Source organism: Triplophysa dalaica, chromosome 2, assembly GCF_015846415.1.
Source record: "Triplophysa dalaica isolate WHDGS20190420 chromosome 2, ASM1584641v1, whole genome shotgun sequence".
Taxonomy (NCBI): domain Eukaryota; kingdom Metazoa; phylum Chordata; class Actinopteri; order Cypriniformes; family Nemacheilidae; genus Triplophysa; species Triplophysa dalaica.
In genome coordinates, this window is record NC_079543.1 from 27,362,684 (window position 1) to 27,376,546 (window position 13,863).

At 42.4% G+C, this 13,863-nt stretch overlaps 1 protein-coding gene across 1 annotated transcript; it reads left to right on the forward strand.

Moving 5' to 3' along the window:
* Nucleotides 1-778: 778 nt before the first annotated feature.
* On the forward strand, nt 779-13,846 carry gas6 (growth arrest-specific 6). Its single transcript, XM_056739106.1, has 15 exons — nt 779-1,034; nt 1,178-1,338; nt 3,542-3,566; nt 3,676-3,738; nt 5,627-5,749; nt 7,915-8,034; nt 9,250-9,375; nt 10,692-10,813; nt 11,188-11,306; nt 11,430-11,619; nt 11,736-11,900; nt 12,054-12,222; nt 12,359-12,501; nt 12,881-13,085; nt 13,157-13,846. The coding sequence occupies exons 1-15, from the start codon at nt 974-976 to the stop codon at nt 13,306-13,308; spliced, it is 1,944 nt and encodes a 647-aa protein (XP_056595084.1). The 5' UTR covers nt 779-973; the 3' UTR covers nt 13,309-13,846.
* The last annotated feature ends 17 nt before the right edge of the window (nt 13,847-13,863 follow it).

Sequence of the window (13,863 nt, forward strand, 5' to 3'; positions counted from 1 at the left end):
ACATGTGTTATCCAAATTCCAAGCTGACAAAACTATTGTATTTACTACAGTAAACCCTATAGCATATTATAGTTATTACTACACATGGTTAATGTATTCTGTAGTATTACTTATAGCAAATTGATAACCTAGTGTATACTGCAGTATACTTTTATACACATTGTAAATGTACTGTATACAAGAGTATCATGTAGTATTAACTATATCATTTAGTGAAGTTAGCAAATAGTTTAGTATGCTTCGATATTTACTATACAGTAGTAAGGCTTAAGTATGTATGTTAATTCATATTCCGTAGTAACAATTATAATAATTACTTGACTATTATTTTAATATTATTTCATTATACTTTAGCGTTCTTACACTACAGTATCAAGCCATTTTACTTCAGTAATTTTATTGTAATTTGTAGTATACTAGAGTATGTTACAGTCACTACTACACTTTGCCAATGCATACTATATAGTAGTGTATAGTATTGACTGTCTAGTAGCCTATATGTTAATATTTACGATAGTTCGGTTAAAAACACAGGTATTTTACAGCAGTGCGCACTGTGGTAAACTATAGTACACTACTCTATATTTGATACTGTTAGTTTATACTAGTCTTAATGTATCATGTAGTGTTAGAAATGGTAAATATTTAATTTGCTTTAATAAGTATTTAAATATAAAAAAATTAAAGTGGGTTATTATGTCAAACGAATTTTAAGGGCGTGTGTCTGAGTAACGCAGTGGGTTTTAACTCGTACCGCAGTGAGAATCCGAGTCCGATCTGAACCCGCACCTCCCTGCGCGAGCGTGCTGCAACTTTCCTCCAATGAAAGCGTCGCATCTGCCGCTCGCGCTGAGCGAGTGAGCGAGCTAGAGAGAGAAAGGTCGAGTCCGCTGCAGAAACGACGGAGTTCGGGTTCGGCTTTGAATGTGTAAGGTTCCGGTCCGGAAAGCTCTGGTTTGACGCAGAATTGAACATGAGAGAGTTCGCGCGGAGCTGCTGCTGGATCCTGCTGCTCGTCTGCGGCTCCTCACAGTGTAAGTACGCGAGTAAACACCCGCGCAGTGCACTACAAAGTCACGGAACGACACCGATTCAGGTCGGTGGAACCGCAGTGTCTCGCGCACGCAGAAGTTCGCACGCGGAGTTCGTCTCACGCCCCCTCTCCGCTTGTTTGCAGTGTCTCTGTCGCCGGAGGAGGCGAACGACTTTCTCCGCAGACACCGCAGAGCTTACCAGCTGTTTGAGGAGACCAAAAAGGGTCATCTGGAGCGGGAGTGTGTGGAGGAGAGATGCTCCAAAGAGGAGGCGAGGGAGGTGTTTGAGAACGACCCGGAGACGGTGAGCAGACCCTTGTCAGTGATGCATTTAACGTTATATCTGCTTAAAAGTGTCCGTACTGCATTTTAACTGACACTTATAATCGATTACCGATAGTAATCGTGGTGTCATCCACTTGATAGTGTGCACGCGACAGTACTCATCGAGTATCTGAGGTAAATTTAGTCGATTATTTCCGGCAATCGTGACAGCTTTCCTCAGGTTTTTGAAACCCGCTTCTAATTTAGTCATTTACAACTATAAAAGATATGAAAACAAATCTATAGCAAAAATAATCCATATGGTTTAGTTTCTGTCTTTAGAGGTCATTGCCTATTTACATCAAAGTACTCACAAATAGGCAGGTTTAGTTATACTTTTATGCATTTAGTCCAGAATGTGCGTGGATTTATCAACACGCCAATATTGTAACCAATAATGTGTTAATATAAATATAATAAGGCCTATGTGTGACAAATATGCTTAGTATATATATTTAATATATGCCATTAATACACCAGAATTAGTGTGAACTCACAGAAAGTAATTCTGTTGTATACTTCAGTGATTTGTGTTGTATAAAGTAGTATATTTAAGTAACGTCTACACCTTAACATATACTATACTATATTACACTATTAACTATCAATAGTAAGTAATGTGTAGAAGATTAATATTTGCTATGTCAAAATTCGACATCACTACAGTATCTAGGAGTTTTACAATCGTAAATACAAATGCTGTATTTTGTAGATAAATCTGCCTTTTAGTGTGTTAAATTGTGTCACATTAGTGGTCGCATTAGTGGAGTACATGTACACCTGTATAGTTAAAAATGCAAATGAGTTGTAATGAAAATGTACAACTTAACATTTGTTATGGATCAACCTACCGTCAAATTTGTATATGTGTATTTTTGTGTATTTTGTGTATGCCCTCATAGACATGCCAGGCTGCTATGCAAATGAACCTGTATGTGGCGTTTCTGATTGGCCCCTGTGGGACTGTGTCACCTTGACTGACAGCCCGGCACTGGAACAGAATAACAATGTTCGCCTGATGGCACATGTCTGATGTTTTGTTTACTGGTTTCGTGTGAAACGGTAACGCGGAAATGTGCATGATCTTAAAACCTCATGAATGTGCAGATTAGATGTAAGCCGTAACGATTGGGCGTGTTTTTAATACAGCTCTCTGTGTGTGTTCACTACGAAGAAAGGTTATGACATCAGCGCTGTAATACGTACTATTATTAGCACGAACTCGAGATGCGTACACGAGCACATGGCCTTGCTTTTGGTCGAGTTGAAATGCATGAGATGAGAGTGAAGGCGAGTCAAGGTGATGTTGAAAGTCTCATGTTCATGAAGTTTATCAACATGTGACTGTGTGCAGCCCGTGAGGTTTGCGTGCCGCCCGTGAGGTTTGCGTGCCGCCCCTGAGGTTTGCGTGCCGCCCGTGAGGTTTGCGTGCCGCCCGTGAGGTTTGCGTGCCGCCCGTGAGGTTTACGTGCCGCCCGTGACGTTTGCGTGCCGCCGCCTCCTCCCCAGAGTGACAGTAACATTGGGTTTCCAGTCTGGCATACATTATTCACTTGGAGCGTGTGCGAACCGCATCTCTGACTGTGCACTTTTCTGACTGCAGTGTGTGAGTGAGTCAGCACGCCAGTTACCGGGTTACCTGCAGACTCTGCATGCGGGAAGAATGAATGCGGCCCGTCCGTCTGGGAGTATGTAATAGGAATCAGGTTCTGTGGTGTCCTTAATGTAATAGTGGCCAGGTACATTTTTATCCAAAGAGGTAGATGAGTTTGACATTGATCCATTTGTGACGGACAGCAGAACACTGAGGGCATGAGAGGTTACTGGGATGAAAAACTCATCATTTAGTTTTATGAATCCTGTTTCTTAATATACTGCAGGGCTACTCATGGGGAATGTTGAGAGTCAACTGTGGAGTTTTATTAGCACATTCTTTAGACTGCTTAGAGGGAAAGTTATCAAAGAATCTGAAGCAATATTATCCACCCCAGCGTGAGACGCACAACTATGAGCTGAGCATGCTGGGACATGACACATTACAGACACGCTGCGTGCAAAACATTCTCCGTTCTGGTCACGGCAGTTCAAATGTGTTGTGTTTGTTTTACTATCTGCTTTAATTCAACATTTGAATCGGATTGATTGACAACGGTTGATTTAAATCTATCTTTTATATTTTGCAGGATTTTTTCTACCCGAAGTATGTGGGTGAGTTTTTTTAAGCTTCTAGTTTCTCTTGCGGTTTTATATAAAAGGTTGTAATAAGAGGTGCGGTCATGTTCTACATATCAGTTCCATCAAATTCCTTTTCCTTCAGTTTGTTTAGAGAACTTTGGAGACTCAGACAAGAAGAAGCAAGATCTGATTACTTGTGTCCACAGTAAGTGACTATCTGTCTGTCTCACTGGGCCTGTCTGTCTTCATCTGTCACTCTTCGCCTGTCTGTCTGGACCTGTCTGTATCTGTTTATCTACATCTTTCTCTTTCTATCTTCCTGTCTGTCAGGACCTGTCTGTGTGTGTCTATGCCTCTCTATTTACACCTGACTGTCTGTCTGTCTGTGCCTGTCTATCTGCACATGTCTGTCTGTATCTGCATGTCTGTCTCTATCCATCTGTCTTCGCCTGTCTATCTGCATGTCTGTCTGCGCCTGTCTGTCTGCACCTGCTTTTTTTTGCCTGTCTATCTGCGCCTGTCTAACTGCATCTGTCTATCTGCATCTGTCTGTCTTCACCTGTCTATCTTCGCCTGTCTATCTGCGCCTGTCTATCTGCATCTGTCTATCTGCACATATCTGTCTGCGCCTGTCTGTCTGCGCCTGTCTGTCTGCACATGTCTGTCTGCGCCTGTCTATCCATATATCTCTATCTGCTCACATCTATCTTAATCTGTCAATACGTGCCTATCTATCTGCATCTGTCTATCTACATCTGTCTATCTGCGCCTGTCTGTCTGTGCCTGTCTATCTCCATTTGTCTATCTGCACATGTCTATCTGCGCTTGTTCATCTCCATCTTTCTATCTGCACATGTCTGTATCTGTCTATCTGCTCCTGTCTATCTACATCTGTCTGTCTGTGCCTGTCTATCTCCATCTGTCTATCTGCACATTTCTGTCTGGCCTTGTCTATCTGCACATGTCTGTATCTGTCTATCTGCTCCTGTCTATCTACATCTGTCTGTCTGTGCCTGTCTATCTCCATCTGTCTATCTGCACATTTCTGTCTGGCCTTGTCTATCTGCACATGTCTGTATCTGTATATCTACACCTGTCTATCTGCACCTGTCTGTCTATTCCTTTCTGTCTGTCTGCATCTGTATGTGTCTGTTTGTGCCTGTCTGTCTAAGCCTAGTCGTGTTTCGGTCTGTCTGTTTCCACCAGTCTGTCTGACTGTCTTTGCCTGTCTGCGTGCCTGCATCTGTCTGTATTAATCTGCTTATGTCTGTCTGCCTGTGAGTACTGCAGTGTATCTGACACAATAACTTCATAAAGCTCACATGGAACAAGAATCTTAACATCTTGATTCATTCTGTATCTTCCATTCACTCAGCAGCTTTAAGGTAATGAGATATATTTATGTGTGCGTGTGTGTGTGTGTGTGTGTGTGTGTGAAAGACCCTCTGTATGAATGAAGCCCCTCTGGTGTGTGACGTTGTGCTGACGTCTGCCGGAGGCTCGTCCTCTGCCGCACTCTTTTGCTGAATCAGAAGGTAGGCTCGTGCCAGCTCCTAGTGCTGCGCTGTGATTGGTCGGTTTGTGTCCAGCCAGAATCCCTGAGTCAGTTAGAGCGAAGCTGTGTGTCTCTCTCCTTTTAGGCCGGACGTGCACCATCAGCAAACGTACCATAGGCCGATCGTCGCCAAACTACAGATGAGAAAGAGTCTGAAGAGCTTTAAACATTTAGAAAAGAAGCTGTGAGAACAGACTCTGAGAATAAACCTCTTATACCACCAGCCACAGTGACTGTCGATCGCTCAGATCCACCAGACATTTTTATACTAGACCGTTTACTAATATTAGACATTCAGCCTGATCGTGTGAGATTTTTAACGATTTTGCAAGGTGGCTAATTTGTATGAATTACAATGTGAATCGTACAATTATTAGATAAAATGCTGTCACTGGTGCACAAGCAGATTTAACACATCATCCCACTTTCCAATCACATCTCACGGATAAGGCCTTCCATTTTATTTATTGAACAGCTTATTTTACTTTGCCACGTTGTCACGTTACAGGTACAATAGGCTTCATGTTTTGTTTTTCAGACATCCCGGATCAGTGCTCGTCCAACCCTTGTAATTCTTACGGCACGGTGCGATGCGAGGATAAGAAAGGAGAATTTCACTGTCATTGTTTCACAGGATGGGACGGTGTCAGGTGTGATGAAGGTACAGCCAGACATTCACACGGTCAGGTCAATGACAAAAGCAACCGGACTCTTCCTGAATGTGTCACATAATATAACTTAATTTGATTTGCATAACATGGTTTATGATGTTTAGTGTATCAGAATGATAAAAAACAATGTTATTTTTTACTAATTGTTAAAAAACATGATAATATCTTTAAGAATATTGGCACACGTGTCCTCTTCTAGCAACAAATTCTGCTTGTCATCATTGATTTATTGACACGGTCAGTAACCCGCTGTGAACAAAAAGCATATTCAGATACGTGATGTTCTTGTGGTTGGAACAGAGAGTGTCTCCGATTGTCATGATCAGACTGGAGGATGCAAAGAAAGCTGCAGTGATCCATAGTTTTCTGTCCGCTGTGTGACCCACTATTTGGCTTGTGTTACTGTTGATGATGCATTCTGGGATTGAGCTCAGCACAGGTTGTTCTTATAGATCTTAGAGTTTTAACTGTGGTGAAACTCTGCAGATACGCCCATGCAACAATGGAGGGGCTGAATCAGCAAATTCTGCAGCAAGATGAGTTTATCACACGGACAGAGAAAGAAACACAATTTAATATTTGCTGATGTTGTTGAGCCTGCCTTGGAGGTTTTTTCTTCATTGATTGAGTTCTCAGTTGTGTTTCATTTGTCAATTTAAGGGCCAGGTATACTCGACTTTCCGCGTCTGTCTCAGGCACAAACGTGTCCGCACAGCATCTTGGAGCTGCAAGTATGGTCCCTCCGGACCCTCTTGATCACGAAAATTACATCATGTCAAAGTCAAGTATACCCGGCTGTGAAGCGTACAACAGTGCTTGCATGAGAAAACTTGCACTAGTCCACTAGGGGTCCATACACACACAGAAAGTGTGCAGTCAGTCGGTGATTAGCGCGGATAGACGAGTTCAACACATACGCAGGATGTCACCGAGTGGACTCGTCCGATTCAACATTTTTTTTCACGCAAGCGCTGTTGTACGCACTTCATCCATGCCAGTCTCAAAAATTGGGCTGCATGCAGGTGTGCGGATGACTGCGGACCCCCCCGATGACGAAAATACGTCATGCGGACGGGCGGACTATACTTACCCCTTTAGGTGCCATACACACAGAGACACGTTTAGCTTTATACGTAAAGTTTTTGTATTGTATCTGCATTTCTTCCACAAGGATCCATTGTTTTGGGAGCCTGAAACCGATGTTTTTTGAAAACCGGGCCCCAGAGTGGATACTTCTAAAAACGGCACCCTTGTGTTTTCATGTGTACAGCTTGAAATGATGATGTCATCACCCTAGCGCGTAACATTTATGCGCATGCTCCAAATCTTCTTCTCCGTTGTTAGTGTATCTCTGTGGCAGAATTACAGCGCCACATACTGATTTAGCATGTATACTACATCGTTTTCAGTTGGTTTAATGGGGATACATGTGTACGCAGATATTTCTTGAGATGATGACTTAAAAAGGGAAAAAAAAGAGATCGGATAGGGAAAGCTCATGCAACTCAAATGTTTCTCCTAAAACTGCCTGGGACAAATAAAAACAGAAACAGACTTGTATTGTGGGTAAATTTTAGGAGAAATGTTTGAGTTCATACTGAGAACTACAATGATATTGCCTTTTGCAGACTTGACAAATCTGAGCTCAGTTTGACACATTGTTTACACCTCTTCATATGTTGACATTTGTTTTTTTTTCAGGAGAAATATCTGCGTAATATATGAGTCTTAAGCTCACATTTGCTCTCCATGTAATGTGTCCATGTGAGGTTAAGAGAAATAATTGAGATACTAAAAAGATCAGCAATCTTTCTTTCATATTGGTAGGATCACTCTACATATTGATTGAAGCAAACCTTAAACCTGAGCAGCGAAAACATCAGTCACTGTTTCTGCTACAGACATTTGAATGTAAAAATGAAGTTTTATGAACTGTGAGTCACTGTAGCAGCTCGGAGTCCAAAAACGACCGAGCAAACACAGACTGAAGAGGCTTTGAAGAGCGGCAGAGCTCAGATGAGTCATTAATAATATCATTTCAACACTGAGCTTCTGTGTTACTGCACGGCCCCGCCCACAAACACAGCACAGTCCAATCAGAAAGCAGTCATTGAAGTTTTGGGATTGGTTAACAGTGTGTGTTTTTGATTGGCAGATGTGAACGAGTGCAACAGAACTAGCGGAGGATGTGAGCACGAGTGCATCAACACCAAGGGAAGTTATCACTGCTGGTGTCGTCATGGTTACAGGCTCTCGGGTCGCCACGTGTGTGTGGGTAAGTGCTTTAGGGCTGTAAGAGAGAATGAAACTGAGATTTCTGGGTGTGTTTTTTTTTCAGGAGACTTCAGGAAAGTGTTCATGTGCTCTGCTTTTAATCTCATTGAGAAGTAAAAGAGATCTGTGATTTTTTTTTTGTCTGATGGGATTAAACATTTCAGTGTCACCACTGACCAATCAGAATTGAGTATTCCAAAGCGCTTAATGTGTCGATTCACAGACAAATAACACAATTATAATTTCCACAATTGCTTTAGCATTTCTCAAGCTGCACTTTTTCATCATAAGGAGCTTGTGAATGTGTCGTCGTGGCAACCAGATACACTGCCAGCTGATTTGCAAAAACACGCTTTACGATGAAAGGATCTGCAGAGAAACGCAAGCAGTAAGGAGCAGGGGAGTCCGTGAGACGCTTGGATCGTGTCCTGGATCGTCTAGACACTGGAATTAAGAGAAACCTTCTTCATCTGCTCTTTTCTCAAACATCACTGCTCATGTTGTCTTAATGCATCACTTATAAGCCTCAGTGGTGTCAAAAGAGTGTCTGACTGTGCTTAATTCTCTTATAAACTCAATTTCTACTCATGATGGGACCGACCGAATATGTTTTCCAGACGACTTGAGCGAGACGTTACAGTAAATACGTTTGCACAGTTTATTGCATAATGCAAGAATGAGATGTAATTGACAAGAGTCTGTGGCGACTTTTGCAGGAGTTTTTCAGACACTTGCTGATGTGATGTGGGCATGTCTTGCGACTTGTATAGTTTAAAGTAGATAAAATATAGTTTATGTCAAATAACAAAACTTTATTGCAGTTTTAAAACAAAATCCAAATCAGATAAAATAAATGTTTAATACTACAAAAGTCTCTTTAATATAAACAAACTAACACTTATGCTTTTCCTAACATTTACTTTTCTAAGATATCAGCATGTTCAAGTTTACCAAGTTCGCAGAAAAACAGCGGCCCCTGCTGTTCAAAACATGTACTGCACTTTTTATATCGTCTCACGACCAACTTGAATCATCACATATAGTAATCGATTTTCAACCCGCTCATGGTGAATCGTGCAACTGCTAATAATTGTTTGTTTTGTCTGTACGTCGGACTTGATATACAAGCAGTTTCCTCCAGAATGTTCAATTTTAGCATCAGTGATGTTCCAAAACGTTGTTCAGAGCTTTCTGAGTGTGTCATCTTTTTCCACAGACGTGGACGAGTGTGATGAAACTCCTGGCATTTGCGGAACAGCAAACTGTCGGAACCTTGTCGGAAGCTTCGAATGCTTGTGTGAGGAAGGATACGTCTATGAAAACCTCACCAAGAGCTGTATGGGTGAGTTCACACAGAAAGTCTGTGAGGAGATCACAGTTGTTCTACAGTCACGAGAGGTATTAAACTGATCTCAGAACCCAAGTTGAGCCTTCTTATATGCACGGTCAATGATCGGCCATATTGGTATCGGCCGATAATATAATGTATGCCGATATATTAAAGCAATTAAATCTTAAATCATTTCCTCTGGTTAAACTAATTCATATGCACGCTGCACGCATTTAAAATACAGTACAGTACTGTCTTTCTGTCATGATTACTTACATACTGGTATTATAAAAAAGATACAGTATTTATGAATCTGTAAATTATAGGAACAAAGCATATTGTTTGAATCAGAATGCTGTATGAATGCTTTCCGTCTTGAGACATGTTAGACATGTGGCTATTGAGAACATTTTCAGGAAGAACATCTATAAGTTCTTAAATATACCAGAAAAGTTTGAAAGTTAAAGAATCGCTAAGTAGTGTAAAGTAGGCTTGGTACATGATTATCTTGGGAAACAAGAGAACTGATGGTTACCTTGTTTTCTGCGCTGAATGTTTTCAAATAAAAGCAGTTGTCCACTTTTTGCCTTTTGTTTCAATTCAGGGAATTTTATATTAATATTTAGATACTGTATATCGACCAATTATCGGTTATCGGCTACCAATGTTACAGAACGATCGGTTATCGGCCAAAATGTACATATCGGTGCATCCCTAGTTCAAGGTTCAGAGATTCTATACTTTCTCCAAAGCAGTACAAACACAGATACACAGATACAAACACATAATAACTTGTCTTTGGCAGGGAAATGCTGATCTAAAATGACGAGATAACTCGTCGATGGGGGGGAAAGAGGTAACAGTCCACAAAAGAGCAATCCCACCCACTTTGAAGCGATACTAAACTGCGGTGGGAAAGCAAACTGAGCCAAAGTGAAGTGAGCTGTACCGTGCCGAGTCGTACTAAACCTAAGAGGTCACGGTACCATGCAGTGGAAAAGCAAAATTAGTACAGTCTTAGTACAGTTCTCAGTTTAAGTGTCCTTCAGTATGTGGTAATTCTGGTGTCTCCACATGGTATTTGGAAACATTCGTCCACCGTCTGAAGTGTTCGGGGAAAAAGCGTGTAGCTTGCATAAGAGCAGTCGTGTGCACTGATTCTGTCTGAACAAACCCACCGAACTTCATGAGTAACTGTTTCTTAAAACAACGTTACTCTTCACTCAGATACTCTTTCGTCCTGATGGAAGTCATGAGCAAACACACACGTCTGTTTGTATGAAGGGATAAAGTCCAGAATTCTCTCTTCTGCGTTTATTTTTTTTAAGATGTGGACGAGTGTGAATCGCGTGTGTGTGAGGAGGAGTGTGTGAACACGCCTGGAAGTTTCCGTTGTTACTGTGATGGGCGGCAAGGCAAGAGACTCGCGCAGGATATGTTGAGCTGCGAGGTAAAACTCTCCTTTACATCACAGACTCATAAAACACATTCATTGTATGCCGTGCTTTTTCTAGATTTGAATCTTAAAGGGATAGTACACGCAAAAATACAAATACTTGCCTTGTTTATTCATCTTCATGTCATTCCAGACCTGTATGACTCCTTCATCTGCAGAACACAAAATCAGATATTGTAGAAGACAGAGACATTTCTCAAAATACTTTCTTTTTTGTTCCACTGAAGAGAGTGTCAACCTGTATGATCGGATTTGTTTTGGGGGTGATTTTAGGCATTAGAAAATAATAGTTGCCTGTAAGAGTTTTCATGGCCAGCAGTTTGTCCGGGTAGTTTGTTTTTATCTGACTAGTAATGTTGTGTGTTAAGGGCATTGAGGATCGACTGCCTCTGGACATGAGGAGAAACTCACGCTCGCTGTATCTGGGTCGCATGTTCAGCGGGATTCCCGTCGTCAGGCTGCGCTTCCGTCGCCGGGTTCACACCGGGTGAGAAACGCTGCGTTATATTACTTGTTAATTTTATATGAGCCACGCGTGTGGGGCTGTCACAATATCTTAGTGTTTCATCATGGGTAAAATGACTAGATTGCAACTTCCTGTTTCCTGCAGCTTCACCGCAGAGTTTGACCTCAGGACCTATGACCCGGAGGGCGTGGTCTTCTTCGCCGGCGGTCACTTAAGCAGCTCTTGGATTGTTTTGGTGATGCATCGTGGGAAACTGGAGCTGCAGCTGAAATACGGAGCAGCGAGTCGGGTGACCAGCAGCGGACCGGCGGTCAACGATGGTCAGTGGCACAAGGTCAGAGGTCAAATGAAAGTTTTGATTCAGAATGAAAAACATGTTTAACACGATCATCGAATAAGAAAGTGCGTTAAATCATGTCTGATTAATTTAAATGACATCATATTTAAAAGATCTCAGTGGAGGAGCAGGGGCGGAGTCTCGTAATAAAGATCGACAGGGAGGCGGTGATGAAGATCGCAGTCACCGGCGATCTATTCACGATGAATAAAGGCATGCATGAGCTCAACCTGACAGTGGGCGGAGTTCCTTTCAAAGAGGAGGGGCTTGTCAGCAAGGTGAGAAACGTGCTTAAATCTGAGTCTTTTAGATGTCTTTTGTATACCGACGATGAGCTAATAACATCTGACTCGTGATTTTGACATGGAAAGAGTAAAGCGGGTGATTATGATGTGATCTGAGTGGGTGCTAAAGTGTGTGTGTGTGTGCAGGTGAATCCTCGGTTAGACGCGTGTATGAAGGACTGGCGCTGGTTAACAGGTGAAGACACATCCATTCAGGAAACTATCCACAACAACGAGCGCATGCAGTGCTACGCCATAGAGGACCACAGCGCCTTCTACCCCGGCCACGGGTTTGCCTTCTTCAATCACAGCCACGGTGAGTGTGTCTGACTAAGTGTGTGTGTGTCTGTGTGCGTGTCTTTGTGTTCGTTTTGTGTCTGTGTGTGTGTGTCTGCGTGTAATGGATGATTTTAATGATGAAGTATTCACACATGATGATACATTTCCTGCAGGAGACAATCAGACCCTCAGGATCCAGCTGACCCTGCGTCCCGCCTCCAGTATGGGCGTCCTGTTTGCACTGGTCCACCAGGACAGAGTCCCGTTCTCCATCTCGCTCTCTGACTATCATCCAGCAACACTCGAGTGGAAAGAGGTGTGTGTTCAATTCAATGTGTTTAAACAGTGTAAAGTTGTTTCCTAAGTTAAAGGTCTAGTGTATGAGATTGCAACAACGGCTCACTCCACCCCTTCGAAGCACTACGGCGGCTGACATGAAACTAAGATTACATTACCTTTGTGCTTCTTTGCCGAAAGAGATCATGTATTTACAAAGCCCACTTTGTATAGCAGTTGGTAAATTCCATGTAAGGGGATAAATACATACTTAGAAACAGCTCATTCTGAGGTCACGCTTCATCGTGTCAGGACTTTATACACCTCTGAACACACAGTTGTGTATATTATGTTGCAATTCTGTCAATAGATCCTGCAAAAAATGACACACTAGATCATTAATCATGTTGATATTGCAGCACGTCCTGGTGGCGTTTGGTGATGTCATCGTGGCCAGCGCCGCAGTCGATCTCTGTGACTCTGAGACTCACACACTGAATGTCACTGTGACGGGAAACAGCTCCGTACTGGAGGTGGACGACCGACCCGGACGTATGGAGTTGGTGGAGAATCTCGAAGCGATCGACCTGTTCTCATACAGCACGTTTATCGGAGGAATTCCAGGCGAGATTTAATCCTCAACATTTACTCTGGTAAAAACAGACACGCACGCTTAACCTTTTTTTCATCTGCAGATGTTTCTCTGGTGTCCACACCCATCTCGGCCTTCTATACGGGCTGTATGGATGTGCGAGTTAACGGTCGCCTGCTGGACGTGGACGACGCTCAACACAAACACAACGACATTCGGTCTCACTCCTGCCCCCTAGTGACCACTCAGCAATAACAGCTGGAACCCACTGCCGGCCACCCCTACATCCCATTCAAGAGTGCTTCTAAACCAGGGATGTTTCATCCGGGTCCAGTAATCCTCTCCATTAAGGCCTTACAAAGCAATTTCCCTTCAACGCCTCCTAGACCTAAAGCACACGCACACATCACGCCATGTAGACACACTGTAACTCCATAGATTATGTATTATTATTCACGGACACGTAGAGACCGCTTACGTTAGACACAACACGAGCTACTGAGATTGCGATCGCTGTAATATACTGTACGTGTAAATATGTGACTGTAAACATCCAACAACCTTAATGTCCGACGGCCTTCAGACAGGCCTCGATGTAGGTGCTCAAAATCATAGCGATATCCTTTTTTTTAAGTATTTTAGTTTGTTCTTACGTCTCTTGTTTGTTTTGAGTTTGTGTTTTTAATCAATGTACACTGAAACGTTTTGTATTTCATTCGTTTGTGCTCAGTTTCTCGATAGATACAGAGACGCTCATTGTAAACAAATAAAGGCAGATGTTGTTTTTCCTCAAGTCTGGAGAGTCCATCA

Excerpts from the sequence above, each read along its gene's own strand:
- gas6 (XM_056739106.1), top strand. The coding sequence starts at position 974 with ATGAGAGAGTTCGCGCGGAGCTGCTGCTGGATCCTGCTGCTCGTCTGC. Across the intron at positions 3,739-5,626 it reads TCTGATTACTTGTGTCCACA|ACATCCCGGATCAGTGCTCG; the intron begins GTAAGTGACTAT and ends TTTGTTTTTCAG. Across the intron at positions 12,502-12,880 it reads CAACACTCGAGTGGAAAGAG|CACGTCCTGGTGGCGTTTGG; the intron begins GTGTGTGTTCAA and ends TTGATATTGCAG.